The sequence below is a fragment of the Hyaena hyaena genome, unplaced genomic scaffold (genome assembly GCF_003009895.1).
Source record: "Hyaena hyaena isolate Hyena2069 unplaced genomic scaffold, ASM300989v1 scaffold_1428, whole genome shotgun sequence".
NCBI classification, from domain to species: Eukaryota; Metazoa; Chordata; class Mammalia; order Carnivora; family Hyaenidae; genus Hyaena; species Hyaena hyaena.
The window spans coordinates 144928-168417 of NW_024082051.1; the positions used below are offsets into that span (position 1 = coordinate 144928).

Consider the following 23490-nt stretch of genomic DNA (forward strand, 5'->3'; position numbering starts at 1 on the left):
AGCAGAGTAGATGATGAAGAAGAATGGATCAGTGACTGCAAAACAGTGTGGTGGAAGTAACCCAAATGAAACAGGAAAAAGAAAAATGAACTTTTAAAAGTAAGAATAGATTAAGGGCCCGTTGGGACAACATCAAGCATACTAACATTGGCATTATGGGAGTCCAGAAGAAGTAGACAAAGGGGCAGAAATTTTACTTGAATAAATAATGGCTGAAAACTTTCCTAACCTGGGGAAAGAAACATATCCAAGTACAGGAAGCACGGAGAGTTCCAAACAACATGAACCCAAAGAGGTCCATATCAAGCCACATAATCAGAATGGCAGAAAATAAAGGTAAAACCTTAAAAAGAGCAAAAGAAAACTCACTAATTATATACAAGGAAAACCCCATGAGGCTATGAACTGATTTTTTAGCAGAAACTTTGTATGCTGGAAGAGAGTGGCATGATATATTCAAGGTGGTAAAAGGGAAAAGATAGTAAAATCAAGAGTATTCTTCCCAGTGAAGTTATCATTCAGAATTAAAGGAGAAAGAGTTTCCCAAACAAAAACTATAGGAGTTCATCACCATTAAACAGGCCTTATAAAAGATGTTAAAGAGTCATCTTTAAGCTGAACAGAAAGGGTATTAATTAGTAACAAAAAATATATAAAAGTATAAATTTCCCTGCTCAAGGTAAATACATAGTGAAGATAGTGTATTAATTGCTTGTAAAGCTTATATGTAGGTTAAAAAACAAAAGTAAAATCAATGATATCCACAATGTTAAGGGATATGCAAAATAAAAAGATAGAAAATATTAAGTCAAAACGTGGGGGAGTAAAAATATGGTACTTTTAGAATATGTTCAGATTTAAGTACCTATCAAGTTATTTATTTTAAATTAAAAATTTTTTTCAATGTTTTTTATTTATTTTTGAGAGAGAGAGAGTGTGAGCAGGGGAGGGGCAGAGAGAGAGAGAGAAACAGACTCTGAAGCAGGCTCCAGGCTCTGAGCTGCCAGCACAGAGTCTGACATGGGATTTGAACCCACAAACCGTGAGATCATGACCTGAGCCAAAGTTGGACACTTAACTGAGCCACCCAGGCGCTCCAGTAACCATCAATTTAAAATAGAATGCTGTATATATAGAGTCTTATGTACGATCTCATGGTAACCACAATTCAAAATCCTGTACACAAAAAAATAAAAACAAAGGAACCCAAATATAACACTAAAGAAAGTCATTAATTCACAAGGGAGGAGAACAAGAGAAAAGGAAAAGAACCAGAAGAACTGAAGCACAACTAGAAAACAAGGAACATCTAGCAATAATTAAATGTAAATGGACTAAATGCTCCAATCAAAAGACAAAGGGTGAATGGATTAAAAACCTAAATAAGACTCAATATGCTGCCTGTAATGCCTTACATCAGACCAGAAGACAAAAAGACATACAGACTGAAAGTGAAGGGATGGAAAGATATTCTGTGCAAATGAAAATGAAGAAGAAGAAGAAGAAAAAAAGCCAGGGTAGCAGTACCTATTTTGGGCAAAATAGACCTTTTCTTTTTGAAATTATATTTTAAAAAATTTTTACTTTTTGTTTTAACTTTTTTATGTGAGACACAGTAGTTTTTTTTTAATTTACTTTATTTTTTATTTTTTATTATTTCTTTTACAAATAGTTTATTGTCAAGTTGGTTTCCATATAACACACAGTGCTCATCCCCACAAGTGCCCTCCTCCATGCTCATCTCCCTCCTCCCCCTCCACACCCATCAGTCCTCAGTTTGTTCTCAGTATTCAAGAGTCTCTCATGGTTTGCCTCTTTCCCTCTCCCTCACTGTTTCCCCCCTTCTTCTCCCCCTGGGTCCTCCTTTAAGTTCCTCCTAATCCTCCCATACGTGCAAACATATGGTACTTGTCCTTCTCTGCCTGACTTATTTCGCTCAGCATAACACCCTCAAGGTCCATCCTTGTTGCTACACATGGCCAGATTTCATTGTTTCTCATTGCCATGTAGTATTCCATGGTATAGATAAACCACATCTTCTTGATCCAATTGAGACACAGTAGTTTTAAAAACAAAGACTATACCAAGAGACAGGCTAATTGCATAATGATAAAGATATCAATTCAGTAAGGGCACATAGCAGTTGAAAATATCTGTGCACTCAGTATATGAGCACCTAAATATGTAAAGCAAATATTTACAGACAAAGGGAGAAATGGACAGTAGTCGAATAATACTAGGGGATATACTTTAACACCCCACTTACATCAATGGATAAATTGTTTAGCCAGAAAATCAATAAGGAGACAGTGGCCTTTAATGACACACTAGCCAAATGGACTTAACAGACATGTACAGAACATTCCATCCCAAACCAGCAGAATATGTGTTCTTTTAAGGTGCATGTGGAATATTTTCTAAGACATTCTCCAGGACAGATCATGTGTTAGGTCACAAAACAAATCTCAGTAAAGGTAGGAAGAGTGAAGTTGTATCAAGCATCTTTTCTGACCACAGTAGTACAAAACTAGAAATCAGTTACAGAGAAAAAGAACTGTAATAGACAAACATGTGGAGGCTAACCAACATGCTACTGAACAATTACTGAGTCCCTAAAGAGAACAAAGACAAAATTAAAAAAATACTTTGAGACAAATGAAAACAGAAACACAACATTCCAAAGTTGCAGTAAATGCGGTTCTAAGAGGGAAATTTATAGCAACATAAGCCAACCTCAGGAACAAGGAAAATCTTAATCTAACCTACACCGAAAGGAACTAGAAAAGGAACAAGCACAAAGTTAGTGAAAGGAATAAGGATCAGAACAGAAATAATTTAAAGAGAAAAAAAAAAACAGCTGGTTTTTTGGACATGTTTTTAAAAAAAAGGATAAATCTTTAGCTAGACTCAAGAAAAAGAGCCCAAATAAAATCTGATATGAAAGAGAAGCTACAACTGATACTATGAAAATACAAGGGATTATGAGAGACTATTATAGATAATTATATGCCAATAACTGGATAACCTAGTAGAAAAAGATAAATTCTAGAAACATGCAATCATCCAAGACTGAATTAGGAAAAACTAGAAAACCTGAACAGACCTATTACTAGTAATGAAATTGAATCAGTAATCAAAAAACCTCTAACAAACAAAAATCTGGGACCAGGTGGCTTCATAGGTGAATTCTACCTCACATTTAAAGAAAAGTTAATACCTATTCTCAAACTATTTCAAAAATTGAAGAATAAGGAATACTTTGAGATTAATTCTCTAAGGCCAGCATTACTCTGATACCACAACCAAAGACACTATAAGAAAAGAAAATTACAGGTCAATGTCCCTGATGAACATAGATACCAAAACCCTCATCAAAATATTAAACTGAATTCAAAATACATTAAAAGGATTATACACAGGGATCACATGGGATTTATTCCAGGGATGCAAGGATGGTTCACCATCCACAGATCAATCAGTGTTATGCACTCCATTAACAAAATGAAGGATAAAAATCGTAAGATCATCTTAATAGATAATAGAAAAAGCATTTGACACAATTCGGCATCTGTTTGTGATAAAAAATGTCAACAAAGTGAGTATAAAGACATATGTCAACATAATAAAGTCTATATGACAGCCACAGCTATTACCATAGTGGTGAAAAGCTGAAAGCTTTCCCTCTAAGATCAGCAGCAAGACAAGGAGGATGTCAGCTCTTACCACTTTTCTTCAACATAGTACTGAAATTCTCGCCAGAATAGTGAGACCTAAAAAGGCATCCAAATTGGTAAGGAAGAAGTAAAACAAAACTGTCACTATTTGCAGATGACATGATAGAAAATCCTAAAGATGCCACTAAAAAAATCAATAAATTAAAGTTGCATGATATAAAATTAATATATGGAAATCTGTTGCATTTCTCTACACTAATAACTGTCAGAGGAATTAAGAAAATTCCATTTACAATGAATCAAAAAGAATAAAATACCTAGGAGTAAATTTAACCAAGGAGGTGAAAGATTTGTACTCTGAAAGCTATATGATGTTGATGAAAGAAATTAAAGATGACACAAGCAAATGGGAAGATGTATCCTGCTTATGGATTGGAAAAATTAGTATTGTTAAAATGTCCATGCTATTCAAAGCAATCTATAGATTCAGTGCAGTCTTATCAAAATACCAATGGCATTTTCACACAGCTAGAACAAATAACCCCTAAATTCGTAAGAACCACAAAGACCACAAATAGCCAAAGCAATGTTGAGAAAGAAGGACAAAGCTCAAGGTATCACACTCCCAGATTTCAAACTACTACAAAGCTATAGTAATTGAACAAATGGTACCAGCTACACATAGATCAATGGAATAGAATGGAGAGCCCAGAAATAGACCCACACTTATGTGGTCAATTAATCTATAGTAAAGGAGGTAAGATTATACAGTGGGGAAAGGACAGTCTCTTTAATAAATGTTACTAAGAAAATTGGAGAACTGCATGTAAAAGAATGAAACGTATACAAAAATAAAATTGATTAAAGACCTAAATGTAGACCTGCATTCATAAAATGCCTAAAAAGTAAACATAGGTAGTAAACTCTTAAACATTGAACATTTTTCTTCTGTTTCCTCAGGAAAGGACAACAACAACAAGAAATAAACACAACCTTAAAATAGCAGTTCTGTCTCAGGGGTTCAAGAAATCAAACTTTTCAAAGTAATATCTTAGGTTTTCTTCATGTTAGCATGATTACCATGTTACCAATTTAGATATCAAAGAGCTTTTCTTCCCATTGTACAAAATTCTGAATTAATTTGAGCTCAAAAAACAAATAAATCCTCTTTTCATTTCTGGCCCATCAGAGAGTAGATCTCTAACATCTATACACAAAAGGTCACCAAATGGTAAGCAAACAAATTCTTAGTTACTGCTCCCACCCATGGAGACTAGGTTATTGGGCATAAGCAAACCAAAAGCACAAAATTATAGAGAGGAAAACTAGACAAACATAGCAGAGGTAAGATTCTGTTATTGTTTGGGATTCATTCCTGGAGTCAAGAAAAAACTACCTGTGAGGTGTCTTCCAATGAAGACTGCTTACGTGGCTCTGTCCGCCTATCTACTGGGCATCTCCAGAACTCATGAAAAATAGCTTTATAGTTTTACAATTATGACTTTACACTGGTCATAACATATACATGTGTCAAAGATTTATTTAACTCAATAGTTAATAAAGGCACTGGTAAAATGTTTTAACTGGCTTCTATACCCTGAATCTAATCATGAGAAAACAGACAAATCCAAATAGAGAGACCATATACAGAATTCCTGGCATATAATTTTTTAAGTGTTCAAATCATGAAATACAAAGGAAGACTAAACTGTTTCAGTTTAAAGGACAGCTAAATATGACATGTGATTTTGACAATATTAGACGCTTTTAGGCTCAATGCTGGAACCTGAATCGGGCTGAGGATTAGTTGTGGGTCATGTCTCAAGATGAATGTCCTGATTTGGATAGTTAGTTGGAATGGCTGTCATGTAGAAGAATGTCCTTGTAGGAAAAATAGCTAAAGTATTGAGGGGTGGTAGGGCATGAGGCTAGTAATTTACTCTTAAATGGTTCAGGAAAGAAAAGTTTTTATACCATACTTTCAAATTTTCTCCAAGTTTGTAATCATTTCAAAAATAAATTTATAGAGAGATACTTCATGAGTGTAAATGTTATTGCTCCTCACAAGTGCCCCTTGATGATTCTTCCTGAATCTCTTACTACTGTGATGGTTGTAAAATAGTGATCTTCTGGCTCCATCATTTCTGTATAGTAGTTGGGATTCTACCGTAAGAAGTATCTTTATTTTCTCACCTATGGATTCTTATTTTTCGAATGGCTCTAATTTTTTACTGTTATTATTAATTTTATGTTCAGATTGTTCCAGATTTGGCTTCCATATAAGGAGTGGGGGTTGGCTGCTTTTCTTCAAGCAGCTCCTTCCTGGATCCAACAAGGTGATTCAGGCTCCTTTTATAAATATAGGTCTACCCAATCTCTGGAGTTAGCCACTTCTTCAAGGAACAGTGTTCTTTTTAGTAGACTGATATTTAAAACTAGGACAACCACTATTAATATTTTTGTTGTTGTAGAAACAATATTTTAACCATAATTAGGATTTTAATACCTCTACTTGGCAGTATCCTGTGTTCTCCTTAGTTTTCATCAAATACATGAATGGGTGCTGTTTAAAATTTAATTTTGTTTACTGTTGATAGATGAGTCCACGAACAACTGGGAAGTGTCAGCACTTTCTCGGGCTGCCCAGAAAGGATTTAATAAAGTTGTGTTAAAGCATCTGAAAAAGACAAAGAACATTTCATCGGTAAGAATCCCTTGTATATATATATTTTTTTTACCTCAAACAATGGACAGATTAGAGTCTAATGCTTATGAAGAGTAAAAATCTTTGTTTAAAATGTTGTTCTTATCAATACATAGAGTACAGTATAGAAATAATTTCAATATATTTTTAGCCATAAAATATATTACTTGTCTTGATCTTGTTTTCTTGTTTCCTCACTTTCAAATATATTTAGTGGCTGAAAGAAAGTAATATAGGTCATTTTCAGTAAGCAGTCAGAATACTGATATTATAGATATTTAAGATTGTTTCATTTAGGTCTTAAATATATTTTTTGTCAAGTTTAATTCATTCCAGTTTTTATGTTTTTTTGGTGATGATTTCTTGAGATTAGGTTTTTGAGATGTGGCATATAATGTAATAGGAAACAAAGAATAAAGAGAGAAAACTGACTAGAGATAATACCTATTTTAGGTATGAAGTGAAAATTTTAAATCTGAGAAACTTTTAATATTTAGAACTGATAATGTAAGCTCTAGGGAAAAATCCTTCCACCTCATTATTTTTGACAGCTTTTGATTGAAATACTGCATAAAACTGGAAATGGCTGTCTAAAATATTTAAATTATTTTATCACATATAAATAAAACAAAATAAAATTACTTGAGCATATTTCTGGTTTTACAGATAAAATTTCTTTACAGATACACAGTTCCTCATTCTCTAGGAGAGTGGTTCTTGAAGTGAGGACTCTGGGTTCCAGGGTGCAAGGTCAAAACTATTTTTACTCATTGACATTTGCACTGTGGTGTAACGAGGGCTAACACTGTTCCTTCCTAAGCACTTTATTACATCTTGACCCTTGAGCACATGTCTTTTTAATGTTCTGTGTGATGAAACAGAAGTATGCATAAAGCAGTCTGCTGCATAGTGTGACATAGTGTGACAGTAGTCTTTAGGAAGACACTTTGTGATGCTTTGAGCTGTGAGCTAAAGTAGGCACTTGTTCATGAACACCATTTTTACTTGAAAGAACAACTGGCAAACTGGCTATTCAGTGTTTGGCAGAGATTTTATCTAAAATAAATAAAGTGAACCTGTCACTTCAAAAAAAACATCTGAGAGTATTTCTTGCCAATGATAAAATTGCAAGGTTTTAAACAAAAATTACTTAAAAAAAAAAATTAAAAAAAAAAAAAATGGGGCGCCTGGGTGGCTTAGTCGGTTAAGCGTCCGACTTTCGCTTAGGTCATGATCTCACGGTTCGTGGGTTCGAGCCCAGCGTCAGGCTCTGTGCTGACTGCCAGCTCAGAGCCTGGAGCCTGTTTCAGTCTGTGACTCCCTCTCTCTCTGACCCTCCCCTGCTCACGCTCTCTCTCTCTCTAGAAATAAATAAAAAAAAACCTAAAAAAAAAAAAAACAAAAAAACAAAAATTAAATTTTGGAAAACTTGAAACCGTCACCATGAGCTTGACAACATCTTAATACTTAAAGATTTTTCTGATAAGATTGGTGATATTAACAAATGTGATTTTTTTTTTTTTTGGTATATGTAATGAATTGTGACAATATTTTTAATATCTGCATAACCCAGTAAACCAGTATTTTCAGGTGACCGATATGTCATGTTACTAAATCATGCATAGGAAAAACAACAACAACAACAAAAAGCCACTCAAAGTGCAGGATAGATCAATGGAGTTTAATGTAACAGACTACATAAAATTCATTGGTAAGGTTCTAGATTCCCCATTGTAACTGAGAAATAACTGGGTGGTGCCTGGGTAGCTAAGTCATTAAAACTTCTGACTTGGTTTCAGCTCAGGTCATGATCTTGCTGTTTGTGAGTTCAAGCCCTGAATCGAGATCTGCACTGACAGTGTGGAGCTTGGTTGGGATTCTCTCTCTTTCTCTGCCCTTCCCCTACTCATTCTTTCCCTCTCTTTCTCTAAATAAGTAAACTTAAAAAAATTTTTTTAAATTATGACTTGTTCAATTTGTATCAAAGAATAACAACTGTTATCTAAAAAGACTATTAAAGTGCTCCTCCATCTTCCAAGTGTGGCTTAAACAACATATCACTATACTTGTATCCTAGTGAGTCATACAGTAAAGAGATTTGCACAAGTGTGAAACAGTGTCACTTTCCTGAATTTTTTTGTTTTATTTGGAAAATATAATTACTTTTCCTAAAAATATGTCATTTGTTAACATGTGATGGGTTTCAGTGGTGTGTGTGTGTGTGTGTGTGTATTTTGAGAGAGAGGACATGAGCAAGGGAGGGGCAGAGAGAGAGGGAGAGAGAGGACACAAGCAGGGGAGAGGCAGAGAGGGTTAGAAGCATCACCAGCAGGCCCCATGCTGTCAGCATAAAGCCCAATGTGGGGCTGGATCTCACAAACTGTGAGATTATAACCTGGGCCGAAATCAAGAGTCAGACTTTCAACCAACTGATCCATCCAGGCACCTCTGGATTTCGTATTTTTAAATAAAATAATAAATAATTTCAAGGTTTTAACCTCTAGTAAGAGAAATTATCAATAAGTATGACTTAAAAGTTCTTTGGGGATCCTCAGTATTTTTTAAGGGTGTAAAGGGTCCTGGCAAAACTTTGGAAGCACTGGCCTTGAAAATGGACATCTGACTGCAAAACTGGAAAAGATATGACTTTTTTCCATGAATTTGCAGTAATATTTACAGCAGTACTGTATAGGATATAATGAATCGAGAGACATTAATAACAGAGAGGGTCATAAAATAGTTTTTTTTCTTTTCATAATTGTCTTAATTTTTAACTCCATCACCATCACATGTATATTATTGTTCAAATTTGCAGAACGAAGTACTGTCCTTAGAAGAAATAAGGATTAGAGTAGTACAGATGCTTGGTTTTTTGGGAGGACAGATAAACAAAAATCTCCTAACAGGTAAACTTTCCTTTAAAATAAATTTATCTCTATAGATGTATTTGTACTTTAATTTGAATATATACAGATCGTGATATATTCTAGTATTTGCTCCTATATGTGATTTATATATTTCAGATGAGATTACAAAGAGTAATATTTTGCTAAATGAAATACTTTGACTATATCCATGCAATCTGGATAATTCAAAACTAGTTGACAAAATGTTCTAGTCTGGTTTGGTAAGCACATTTTCCACTTCGAAACAGAACCTAATTTGATACTTTCTTTTAATATTATACATTGTGTCAGGAATTCAAAGTTAATCTATGAAAATTCTGATATTCTTAATATTTGGATATTTATTCAGAGTATTTTTAAAATCAGAATCAGCATTTTAGATTAGTAAAAATTCATCTGTATTTTTAGTTTTGATATTTCATATTAAGTATACTAGTGACTTTTGGTTATTTTAGGAACTTAGAACCTACATTTGGAAAATCAGTGTTACAAAAGGGAGATTTTCATTGTTCATTTATCATTTTTCCACATAACAACCTAAAAATAATTCTTAATGGAACATGGAAATTAAATATTCCAGACTATTAAACTTGTTTAAAAATAGTTTTACATTAAATCGAGGTTAAAAATAGTATGTCAGTGATAATGTAATGACATATATATGTCTGAAGTAAAAACAAAAAAGGAAAGATGAATAATGTGCTGACTTACAAGTATAAAAGCATTCTACTTTCACTAATGAATTGTGGAGCAATTAACATTAGAAAGATTTTGAATGAAAACATGCTCTTCCTGATTTTTTTCAACAGCCACATCCTCAGATGAAATGATGAAGAAATATGTGGCATGGGACAGAGAAAAAAGACTCAGTTTTGCAGTACCATTTATAGAAATGAAGCCTGTCATTTATCTGGATGTGTTCTTGCCTCGGGTCACAGAGTTAGCTCTTTCAGCTAGTGACAGACAAACTAAAGTACTTCCATTTTTCATTATTTTATTTGGAATCTATCTTTTTTAAGAACTGTATTTGTTTGGAAATAGATAATATATTTCAGCCATTCCAATATTATCAATTCTTATTTTCTGTAATAGAGTAATTAGGCAATAATTTAATTATCAGAAGTAGATGTTACTGATAGAAAGTAAACATAAATTATCTTAGTAGATAAACCTGCTAAAACACTAATATACCAAAAAAACTGTTCATAATAGAAAATACAGTATAAAACGTATTTAAAAGTGATTTCCAATCTGTGCACTATTATTATCACCTTAACCTGGGGGATTAGAAACAGATAAAACAGATAATTCCATAAACAATTCTCAAATGTTTATGGAATTCCTTTGTAAATTTCCAAAATGCTTTAAAAATATATTTACTAAAAGTGATGGTTAAAAATGTGCTAACAGATGAAGCAAAGTTCCGTAATAATGGCAGCAATGAAATCTATTTCTTTGAAGGTACTAGTCCCAATTTGTCTAAATCTTTTAAGTTTCAGTTCTCACCTCCTGGATGCAGATCAGAAGGTGAAAGAATGCACAGAAGCATTAGTTTTATGTAAGAAGTGCTACTTCCAGTTAATTTATATTTGGGTATGATCGTTATCTGCTACAAAAGTTTTTCTTTTTAAAGGGCTAAGTTGAGCAACATTTCAAAATATCTTCTCATAAACCTGGAAACTTAAAACTTATTGAAGTCCTGGCTTATTTTAGGTTGCAGCTTGTGAGCTTTTACACAGCATGGTTATGTTTATGTTGGGAAAAGCCACTCAGATGCCTGAAAGTGGTCAGGGTTTCCCACCCATGTACCAGCTCTACAAGCGAACTTTTCCTGTGCTACTTCGACTTGGATGTGACGTAGATCAGGTAAGTGAATGATACTGAATCTGATACAGTTGCAAAGCTTAAAAGAAAGTTGGATCTTGTTCAGGGATCATCAAAGCTTGCAGGTTGGAATACCCTGGGGATCTTAAAATGAATACTGCTGCCTGGCTGCTGCCCCTTCTAGCTGTGATGTAATTCCTCAAGGGTGTGACCGGGGGCTTGGGACTTTTTAAAACCTCTCCTGGCGATTTTTAATGTGCCACAATTAGGAAATGAGTCACTGATATAGTTGAGATGCTGACAGTGTAGGCATCTAAAGCTGAATTGGCAGTCTGCCCTCCTGTAGGGAATTGATCTCGAAGAATGAAGACGAGACAAGTAACCATGTACAGGACTGGAAATGTTGACAAGTGGACTCTTCCTGATGACTTTGTGGCAAATTCTCCATTGCTGCATGAAGCAGAATAAAGTAGAATTCTCAGTTCATTTCATGAAGCTAGGATATCTCTGATACCAGGATGCACACACAAAAAAGGGAGCTAATTGAAAAATCGTTTATTAAAAACAAAAAAACCTTCATTTATAAATATAGATGGAAAATTCTTCAACATAATATGGATGAATACAATCCAGCAATGTATTCAAATGTTCTGTGATATTTAATAATTCAAATGTTCTGTGATTTTTGGTTTTAACTGGAAATTTACTGCAGAAACAGATTTCAGAAGTAGTGATTCTCTTGTAGTACCCTCAAGGGCATTTGTCCTGCTAAAACTAGTAATAGTTTAGTGTTTTCAGTGTCCTTGGGGGACATAAAACTCCCTAGATTTCTTGTATTCTGCAAGAGCTTTGGTCTTGTGAGACACAGAAATGTTTAAGATATAAAGATAGAGAATGTTTGCTTTCACTTTTGCTACAGACATTTTACTTTTTATATCTAATGAAAATCAGATGTGTAACCGTTTGTCTAGATAATTGGTGTGTTCCAAAAAGATAATAAGACTTTCCTTTATCTCTCAAAGATAATCACATGGTCACACCAGATGAGGCCACTGAGTTAAGTTTCTAAGGTTCCAGGAAGATGGGTACTGTCTCTCTGGGTATTTCCTTTCAGAAGACAGGAGTCCAGGCTTGGCAGACACCTTGGATTATAAAAGCCAGAGACCCACAGGACTCTCTGCCCCTAAAGAAACTCTATTTATATTCTAGAAAGTTGGAGTAAGAACCTAGGATCCTTTCCATCCCAGCTCCAAGTAGTAAAGATTTTACTCCTCCTTGTTGGCAGGATGGGAGAGGTGCTTCTTTCTCCATTATCTCTTTGAAGTTTGTACATGGAGGGCATTGCATTTCATTTTGTCACCACGAGGGTGTGAATCAGGATGTAGGAACCACATGATCGTTATTTGCTTTGTAGTTGAATAATGATAATGTGTCTGATCCAAGATACCTTGTATGCATGTTTAGGATCATATTAATAAAGATAAATATTAAAAACCAACAATATCTGGCTTCACATTAGAAGAACAATAAGTTTTAATATGTACATTTTTCTCTGCCGGATTCTAGGAAAATGAGAAAAAGAGCTAGAAAGAACACGTTCAATATCTTATTTTAACTGGAAAAGAAAGCTAGTAAAACTAGGAGTATTATTACCTAATTTTTCCTGTCATTTAAATAGAACTGTTTCCAGTGTAAAATTACTGTAACATGAAGAAAATAAACTCTAATGGTATCGTTCCTTTAGGTAACAAGGCAACTATATGAGCCACTAGTTATGCAGCTGATTCACTGGTTCACTAACAATAAGAAATTTGAAAGTCAGGATACTGTCGCCTTGTTAGAAACGATATTGGTGAGTAGTGGTCGATTCTTTCCCTGCTGTTTGCAGTGTCTAGTTATATGTGATCTGTATTTATAGTTTTGTTTATTTATTTTGAGTGTGTGCACGTGGTGGGTGGGGGAGGCGGCACAGAGAGAAAGGGAGAGAATCCCAAGCAGGCTCTGTCTGCACTGTCAATGTGGAGCCTGACCTGGGGCTTGATCTCATGAACTGTTGAGATCATGACCTGAGCTAAAGTTAGGCACTTAACCGACTGAGCCACCCAGGTGCCCCACTTGATCTATATTTAGAATTTTAAGAAAAGTTACCTGTCCAAATATCAAAATGTAGCATTTAGTTAGGTCATACTGTCTTTTTTCTTTTGTTTTAGTGAATAGGTGAAATGACATTTTAACAGATAGGATGCTGTAATTATTTACTGAAGTGTTACTTTGAAATATTGGCAAGCAGTGTGGACATGTCTTTTTGGTTCTGTCCTCTTTTTGGAGAATGGTTATAAATTGACAGACTTCACCTAGATGAAGGCTGTGTGTGTGTGTGTGTGTGTGTGTGTAGAATAGAAGGAGTGGATAAGAATGTTCTTGGACTTTCATTTGAGTTGCAGAACTCTCTTTTTAAAAAAAAATATCTATAGTACAATAATTAAGAGTAAAAGCAGTTTGTTTGAGCTTATCCAGTTTTCTCCTGCATTCAGATTCAACAAGTAAGGAACCCTAGAAACAGCGGTCATTTCTGTACAACTGTCCTGAGATTGTAGAGGTAAAATCATTAGGATTTGATTACTGCTTCACTGAGGGCAACAAGCAAGGAGGTCAGCTTAAAGCCCTAGTGTCATTTGATACTGATTTATTACAGTTTTTGGAGTTCTTGCAAATAAGTTTACTTTGATTCCTTTAAATGTTATTTTATTTTATTTTTACGTGTTATTTCATCCCTGATTTGGCTTTGTTTTATATTGCCTTTGGAATCAGTAGCCCCAGTTAAATGCTTAGCAAGTTTGTCCAAACAGACGTGGTGAACATGTTGTGAGGTGGGCTGGGAAGATGCGCTGCACAGAGCAGCAGAACACGTGCTCCAGTTTGCCCCAGACAGTCCTGATTGTACCTGTTGCGTGTGTAATTTTAGTAGGGTTTTTCCACTCTCAGTGGTACCCTACTTGGATGCTGTGTTGTGGGTAGTGGGAGTTACTGAGCGTTTTCTATTAGGATGGTGACATGATATCTGTGGTTTAATTCCCTGCAGTGTCTACCAGCGAATCCTGACTATAATAAACATATTTAATTAAATTTAACTTGTGGCTTATTTGCACTTCAGATGGATTTATTCTAATGTTTCTATTCTGAAGTTTCTTGTTTCTCTTCCCCTCTTGATCATTGAAGGGGACTTAAGAGTTTCAGAAAGAAATCAGGTAAGGTCATAGTAATGTAAAGTGAGACAGTTGAGGAAAGGAAAGGTAAAAGAGGAAATGTCAAGTTGGTACAGCATTCAAGTGAAAGCATGTCTATAGGTTTCCCAGTAAGAATTGCTGATTCCATAATGTCAGCACATGCATTATTTACCTCTGCTCTGAGAAGGAATAAATATCACCTCTCCACATTTCCACAGTTAATGGCTTCTTGAATTCCAATAAGCACTATAATCAGAGATTTTGCATGTAGGAAATAACTGGGGATGTTTGGCAGAACTCCATTATTTCAGTGTTCAATATAGGTTTTCAAGTTAGATCTTTCCTATACATATGTAAGAGGGAATTATGTCTACACAGGAATAAAAACATTCAAATTTCCTTAGCTGTTTATTTTTTTCAGGTATTTAGAGACTGTGCCTTTCATGGAGACTGCTCTTACAGAAAGTTATATTTTCAGACCACATCTCCATATGATTTTTATGTAGCATTACAATTCCCTTGGAACCTTAGAAGGATCTTATTTTCTTTAACCTCAGTAAGGCATTTCAGATACTATTATGAGGTAAAGTCAGCAAGAAAGACTCTTAGGATGGGTTTCTTCAGGGAAAGGAGGGACTGTTTTGTTGCTACATAATTAAAATAGTCTCTCATTTTTTCATGGATTTTTCAATTTACTTAAAGGAAAGTGTTTTCATTTTGTCAAAAGGACATTGTTATTCGAGTCTAGATTCTAGACAGATTGGTTTTCTGTTGTTTATTTTTTCTTGAGTAGTGTTCTAAATTAATTTTCACAACATGCTGTAGTTATACCCAGAGCAGACCAGGGAGTTCAGTTGTCATCATATGTTTTGTTGTAGGATGGAATTGTAGACCCTGTTGACAGTACTTTAAGAGATTTTTGTGGTCGGTGCATTCGTGAATTCCTCAAATGGTCCATTAAGCAGACAACGCCGCAACAGCAGGAGAAAAGTCCCGTAAACACCAAATCACTTTTCAAGCGACTGTACAGCTTTGCACTTCACCCCAATGCCTTCAAGAGGCTAGGAGCATCACTTGCCTTTAATAATATCTACAGAGAATTCAGGTAAGTAAGCCACATGACAGGCTTGTATAAAACAAGTTCTTCAAATTTTTAGTAGTGATTTTGAAAAGTGACTGGTGTTTATGTGATCAATGTATTTGTGTATCAAGCATTTAGTTAATCATGTGTCAGATGGGGTGCTGTTTTCTGGGGATTAAAAAATGAATTAAAATGCAGTTTGCATTCAGGAAGCTCAGAAACTACTGAGAAATACATACAAACATAATACCATGGCAGTCTTGTAAATGCAACAGAAGACATAATCCCGGGTGTTAGAAGAGGAGTATCTAATCCAACTTGAGTAGGTTAAAGAAGTCTTGCTGTAGCATTTATACTTAGATGAAGCCTAAAGCATAAATGGGAATCAGCCAAAGCATTTCAGATGAAAGGTATGGGGTAGGGAGAAGAAATAGGATGGCATATAAGGAGATGAAGACATTTTATATTCCTCGACTGTGGAGTTTGAAGTTTGGAAAGGAACATAGTGAGACTGGCCAGGAGCCTTTGTTCATAGAGTTGAAAAAGGTAGGTCACTTCTAGTGACAGCAAGTCCCTGAAGCAGAGAGCTGCATGGTTAAATTTCCTTCTAAAATTCACCTGCCCATAGCTATATGGAGAGTGGATCTAAGTGACATAAAACAGTGACATAGTGACATAAAACAGGGCCAGGAATGTTTCAGAAGTCCAAGAAAAAGATCATTAGTCCCTGACCTAAGGTTGTAGTAGTGTTTGTTCATTCATCTGTTATTACTTTTTAAGAATATTGTACACTGAATCAAATGCTAGTGATATAAAGATAATAGCCATTCACGAGGGTTGCATTTGAAAAAAAGAGATAGATTAATAATTAGTCACATAGATAATTATAAACTTGTTGCTGAAATCAGTTCTTTCAAGGAGTGGTAGATGATGAGTACATCCTCCCTATAATGAGGAACTTGGCTTTCTTTGGTCCAGATAGCTTCTCTCCATAAATGGCAGTTAAGCTTTGAAGATGTAAAGGAAGCAATTGTAAAAATAAGGTAGATGATAGAGATAGAGAGATGATGGATATAGATGGATGGATAGGAATTTCTGTGTGTATGTGCATGTGCACATTAAATGAAAATTGACTAGAGTTTGAAGCCACTAGGTTATTTTATTTTTATTTTTTTAGCATTTTAGACTGTGAAATCTATGTATACAGAAGAGCATTGAAAACATAAGTGTGACTATGTTACTGTTTTCAGATGACATGATACTATATATAGAAAACCCTAAAGACTCCACCAAAAACCTCTTAGAGCTAATAAATGAATTCAGTAAAGTTGCAGGATACAAAATCCATATATAAAAATCTGTTGCATTTCTGTCCTTCAATAACCACTTACCAGGAAGTGAAATAAAGAAAACAATCCTGTTTATAAGTACATCAAGAAGAATAAAATACCTAGGAATAAATTTAACCAAGGAAATGTAAGACCACAGAAAACCATAAGACATTAGTGAAAGCAACTAAAGAAGACATGAATAAATGGAAAGATATACCATGTTTATGGATTGGAAGGATTTATATTGTTAAAATGTTCATACTCCCCAAAGCAGTCAATACATTTAATGCAGATCCCTGTCAAAATTCTAATGGCATTTTTCACAGAAACCAAACAAATGACCCTAAAATTTGTGTGGAACTACAAAATACACTGAGGAGCCAAAGTGATCTTGAGAAAGAACAAAGCTGGAGGCATCATGCTCCGTGATTTCAAACTATACTACAAAAGCTGTAATAATCAAAGCAGTGTGGTATTGGCATAAAACAGGCAGATCAGTGGAACACAATGGAGTGCCTAGAAATAAACACAGGTAATCATGGTCAGTTAAGTTTTGACACAGGAGCCAAGAATAAACAATGGGAAAAGGAGAGTCTATTCAGTACGTGTTGGTGATGGGGAAACAGGACAGCTCCTTGCAGAATGAAACTACACTGTTATCTTACACCATATACAACAATTAACTTAAAATGGATTAAAGACTTGAATGTGAGACCTAAAACCATAAAATTCCTAGAAGAAAACATAGGCGGGTAAGCTCTTTGACATCAGTTTTGGTGATGATGTTTTGGCTCTGACTCCAAAAGCAAAGGCAACAAATACAAAACTAAACATGTGGGACTACATCAACTAAGCTTCTGTATAGCACAGGAAACCATCAATAAAATGAAAAGGCAGCAAAAGGTGCTCCGTGTCACTAATCATCACGGAATGCAAATTAAAACCACAATGAGATATCACTTTACACCTGTTAAAATCGCTATGAAAAAGACAAATAACAAGTGTTTTTTTTTAATTAAAAAAATTTTTTTAATGTTTTTATTTATTTGTGAGAGAGAAAGAGAGAGACAGTGTGAGAAGGGGAGGGTCAGAGAGAGAGGGAGATATAGAATCTGAAGTAGGCTCCAGGCTCTGAGCTATCTGTCAGCACAGAGTCTGACGTGGGGCTTGAACCTACTAACTGTGAGATCAAGACAGTTAAAACTGAGCTGAAGTCGGATGCTTAACCAACTGAGCCACTCAGCCACCCCATCAAGTGTTAGCAAGGATGTAGAAAAAGGGGAACTCTTGTGCACTGCTGGGAGGAATGTAAATTGGCATAGCCACTATGGAAAACAGTATGGAGGTTCCTCAATAATAAAAATAGAAGTATCATGTAATCCAGCAATTCCACTTTTGGGTATTTATCCACTTTTGGGTATTTGAAACACTAATTCAAAAAGATTTATGCACCTCTGTGATTTTTGCAGCATTATTTAAATTAGCCTAGATATGAAAACAGCATAAGTGTACAACATGGATAAATGGATAAAGGAAATGTGGTAAATGTATATGATGGAGTTTTATTCAACCATAAAAACAAATGGCTTCTTGCCATCTGTAAAAACATGGATAGACCTGAGGGCATTGTGTTAAGTGAAATAAGTCAGACAGAGAAAGACAAATGCCATATGATCTTACTTATTTTTGGAATCAAAAAACAAACAAACAAACAAACCTGGTTGCCACAGGCTAGGAAGAGGGGTTGCCAAGCTGGGTGACAGAGGTCAATAGGTACAAACTTCCAGTGATAAATAAGTCATACCTTATTTTATTGTGCTTCGTTTTATTTTCTTTACAGATACTGCATTTTTTAGAAATTGAGTTTAAGTAACTATTGGTTCTATTTTTCCAACAACATTTACTTACTTTGTGTCCCTATGCCATGTTTTAGAAATTCTCACATTATTCGAATGTTTTTATTTTTCCTGTATCAGGCATGGTGAACGTCAACTCTGATGGATGATCTTAGATGTAACTATTGTGATTGTTTTGGGGTGCCATGAACTGGTACCATGTAAGACAACTGATAAATGTTGTCTGTGTCCTGACAACTTCACCAACTGGCTGTTCCCCCATCTCTCTCCCTCTCCTTGGGCCTCTGTATTCCCTATGACTCAACAATATTGAAATTAGGCCACTTGATAACTCTATAATGGCCTCTTTAAGTGTTCAAGTGAAAAGAAGAGTTGCATGTCTCTTGATTTAAATCAAAAGCTAGAAATGATTAAGCTTAGTGAGAAAGGCACATCAAAAGTTGAGATAGGCCGACAGCTAGGCTGCTTATACCTGTTAGGCAAGTAGTGAATGCCAACGAAACATTCTTGAAGGAAATTAAAGCTGCCATTTCTGTGAGCAGTTGGATGATAAGAAAGTGAAACAGGTTTATTGCGGATATGGAGAAAGTTGTAGTGGTCTGGATAGAAGAACAAAGCAGCACAAAACTCCCTGAAGCCAAAGCCTAAGCCAGAGCAAGGCCCTGACTCTCCCCAGTTCTGTGGAGGCTGAGAGAGGTGAGGAAGCTGTAGAAGAAAAGTCTGAAGCTAGCAGAGCTTTGTGAGGTTTAAGGAAAGAAGCCATCTTCATAACATTAAAGTGCAAGATGAAGCAGCAAGTGCTGCTAAGTTATCCAGATGATAACTGGCTAAAATAATTAATGAAGATACCTACACTAAACAACAGATTTTCAATGAGATGAAACAGCCTTCTATTGGAAGATGCCATCTATGACTTCTATAGCTAGAGAGAAGTCAATGCCTGGCTTCAGAGGACAGGCTGACTCTCCTGTTAGGGGTTAACATAGCTAGTGAAAAGTTAGAGTCAGTGCTGATCTACCATTCCAAAAATCATAGGATCCTTCAGAATTATGCTAAATCTACTCTTATCTGTGCTCTCTAAAAGGAACAACAAAACCTGGATGACAATACATCTGTTTACAATCTGGTTACTGAATATTTTCAGCCCACTGTTGAGATCTACTGCTCAGAAACAAAGATCTTTTCAAAATATTATTGCTCAGTGACCATGCACCTGATTACCCAAGAGCTGTGATGGAGAGGTACCATGAGATTATATGTTTTCATGCCAGCCAACACAACATCCATTCTGCAGTTAATGGATCAAAGAGTAATTTTGACTTTCAAGTCTTTTTTTTTTTTTTAATATTTTTATTTATTTCTAGGGGAGAGAGAGAGAGAGAGAGAGACAGCGTGAGCAGGGGAGGGTCAGAGAGAGAGGGAGATACAGACTCTGAAATAGGCTCCAGGCTCCGAGCTGGCAGTCAGCACAGAGCCTGACGCGGGGCTTGAACCCACAAACTGCGAGATCATGACCTAAGCGAAAGTCGGACGCTTAACCGACTAAGCCACCCAGGTACTCCCCCCCTTTTTTTTTTTAAATAAGCTTTATGCCCGGTGTGGGGCTTGAACTCACGACCCTGAAATCAGGAGTCACATGCTCCACTGAGCCAGCCAAGTGTCCTGACTTTCAAGTCTTTTTATTTAAGAAATGTATTTCTTAAGGCTATAGATGCCATAGAGAGTGACTCCTCAGATGAATCTGGGCAAAGTAAATTGTAAGCCTAGAAAGAAATCACTGTAATAGATGTCATTAAGAACATTCATGATTCTTGGGAAGAGATGAAAACATCAACATTCATAGGAGTTGGGAAGAAATGGGTTTCAACCCTCATGGATGAGTTTGACGGGTTCAGGACTTTCCTGGAGGAAGTAACTGGATGTGGTAGAAATAGCAAGAGAACTAGAATTACAAGTGGAGCCAGAAGATGTGACTGAATTATTGCAATCTCATAATCAAACTTGAATGGATGAAGAGTTGCATCTTAGGGATGAGCAAAGAAAGTGGTTTCTTTCTTATTCTTTTTTTTTTTTTTTAACTTTTTTTTGATGTTTATTTATTTCTGAGAGAGAAAGAGAGAGACAGCGCAAGCAGGGGAGGGAGATACAGAATCCGAATCAGGCTCCAGGCTCTGAGCTGGCTGTCAGCACAGAGCCTGACGTGGGGCTCAAACCCACGAATCGTGAGATCATGACCTGAGCTGAAGTCGGACGCCTAACTGACTTAGCCACCTAGGTGCCCCGACAGTGGTTTCTTAAGATGGAATCTCCTCCTGGCGAAGACAACAAAGGATTTACAATATTACATAAACATAGTTTATATAGTAGCAGAGTTTGAGAGGATTGGCTCCAATTTTGAAAGGATTACTGTGGTGATCATATTGTAGTGTACACAAATACAGAGTCGTCATGTTGTGCTCCTGGAAGTAATATAAACATAACTGACATGTAGTCAGTTATGCCTCAGTTGAAGAAAAACTGTAAAGTTTATTGAATAATAATAAAGCAAGTTTTTGTAGACTCACCACCTAGGTTAAGAAGTAGAGTGTTTTCAGAATTTTAGACTCTCCTCTGCACTAAGCTAATCATTCTTCCTTTATATTACTTATTCCCCTTTCTTAATTTGTTTCATTTTGTATGTATGTACCCTAACTGATAACACTCTCACAGTTTGAAAAGCAGTAAAGGTCAGTGTTTTCACTGTTAGGTGAAGTATCCTGGGATAATCCGCTCTGTGGAGACTAGTCAGCTATAGCTCCATGAGGGATAACAGGAGCCCATTCCAAAGAAATAGAGTGACAAGGCTCACGTTAGTTTTAGGAAGCACAGCTCTCCACAATGGTGAAGTGGACCACTAGCTGACATCAGGGAGAAATATCGTCTGAGGGTGTGGACTGCCCTTGAACTGCCGCATCTCAGTTCCCAGGAGTCCACCCCCATGTGTCAGGAGCGTGTTAAAGCAAAATTCTCTTGTGGAATTAATGAGCACTGTCAGCTGATCCAGGCTGAACATGGACAGAAGAACTTTACCTGATCATGTAAAGAGTGGAATTTGGGCCATATTCCTTCCAGGTTGAAAAATCCATAACACAGTGTTTTGGTGGAGACAGCTGTTAACAAGTCTCTTTCTTGGGTATCTCCTCACCTGTTGTGTCTGGATCAACTTGCCTCTCCTCTTGAATATCCCCTTTACTTCTCTCCTGTGTTTGATCTTTTGTTTTCTTTTCCTCTGTTGTGTATTCTGATTTGTTGGATCACATTCCAACAGGCTTTTTGAGAAAATGTGCATGAGATACAAGTTTTTTGAGATCTTTCATGTTGAATAATATAAAGACAAGTTCTACTGTCTCCTTTCTGCATGCTGATAAACTGTTTTGCACACCTTTCTTAGGAAGCACAGTTCTGAGTTATTTTGTCATGCCATTTCTCTGCTTACCTTCTTTAACCTAAGCTGTTGAACTCAGCCCGGCATTCTAAGACCTCCCCAACTTTTTCAGTGTCATCCCAAACTGCTCTTCCAAATGAACCTCTTCTAGTTCTTTTGGTTTGCTTGCTGTCTCCTGTGTTTTCCATCTTGCCTCCACATCTTTGCCCATACCATACATTTATCGGTACCGTCCTCTGTTTTCAGTGCCAGATATGTGTGTGCGACATTGGGGGAGATGTGGAGCTTGTGGAGTTCTGACAGGCACTGTCCTTCTTAGGACTCAAACTTAAAAAGAAAGAAACAACGAAATGAGGACAGTACCCCTGCCAAACCAAACACCAGTTTGTAATTGTTAGTGTAAGTGCTCCGTCCTCTGGCACCTCGCTCTAGTTCCATTTGTTCTGGGAACGTGCTCCTTCCCAGTGGGCTGCACAGTGACCCAGCACTGCATCACACAAGAACTTCAATTCAGCCTTTTCTCTGAACCTCTCTCAGATTCAGTGCCTAGCCCTGTCACTTTATATTCAATCATTTATTGTCCTGTGTTAGTAAGGAACACATTTTCCAAGGAGAGATCTGGCCTCTGCCCTTCACCCATCCATGAGTTTACTGTGTATAAGAATATGGTCCACAGACGTTGTTGACTGAATTAATTATTTCCATTTGCCTGATGTGGTTCTAAAGGGCTTAGTGTTCACTATTGAAGTTGACTGGCTTTTGGACAGGATGAGGGCTTTTGAAATTCTCTGATTTTGAAAGAATGTGCATATGGTATGAGATCTTTTTTTCTATTAATTTTAATGAGGTGTGTGGAAGTGTGGTCAGAACAGTGGTCCTAAGGTATGTGTTATGAGCAGTTCCACAGATGGAAGGGTACTTGTATGCAGATAAAAAGCCAGTACTGCATCTTTTGGTTTATGTAGTTTTTGATCTGCTCTTGAGGAAGTTTTCTTCTTTGAAAAGTATTTGGTGGTTTTAGGTTTCAAAACATTTGAGCCATTTTTTAAAATCAAATTTAATTTATGCATTTTTTGATAACATCACTTTTTTCTGTTGTCACTTCTGCTTTATTGTTTTCCTAGGTGAGATCAATATTCTTTATTTTACAGGGAAGAAGAATCTCTGGTAGAACAGTTTGTGTTTGAAGCTTTGGTTACATATCTGGAAAGTCTGGCCTTAGCCCACGCAGATGAGAAATCCTTAGGTAGGTCTTACTTGAGCTTTTTGTTTGCATGCCAGTTGTTAGCCTGACAGGTTTTCAAGAGCTTTTCCACTCAGGGGTTAAGCCTCAGGTAGTTCTTCATAAGCTAATGGGTTTTTCCTCCCATCTCCCATTTAGGATGACAAGTGTGAAGGGGGGTGTGCCCCTCCAGTGTCTCTAGTGCAGTTTGTATAAGTCTTCAGTGCTCGCCTCCTCTGAG

At 36.2% G+C, this 23490-nt stretch overlaps 1 protein-coding gene across 1 annotated transcript in view; it reads left to right on the forward strand.

Moving 5' to 3' along the window:
- The window catches only part of PRKDC (protein kinase, DNA-activated, catalytic subunit), a 191052-nt gene that overhangs the window by 32543 nt on the left and 135019 nt on the right, over window positions 1–23490 (forward strand). The window contains exons 22-28 of the mRNA XM_039223651.1: window positions 6272–6378; window positions 9194–9284; window positions 10094–10257; window positions 10998–11150; window positions 12853–12960; window positions 15214–15440; window positions 23179–23273. Coding sequence (XP_039079582.1) covers window positions 6272–6378; window positions 9194–9284; window positions 10094–10257; window positions 10998–11150; window positions 12853–12960; window positions 15214–15440; window positions 23179–23273 — 945 coding nt within the window. The remainder of the gene's footprint in view (window positions 1–6271; window positions 6379–9193; window positions 9285–10093; window positions 10258–10997; window positions 11151–12852; window positions 12961–15213; window positions 15441–23178; window positions 23274–23490) is intronic.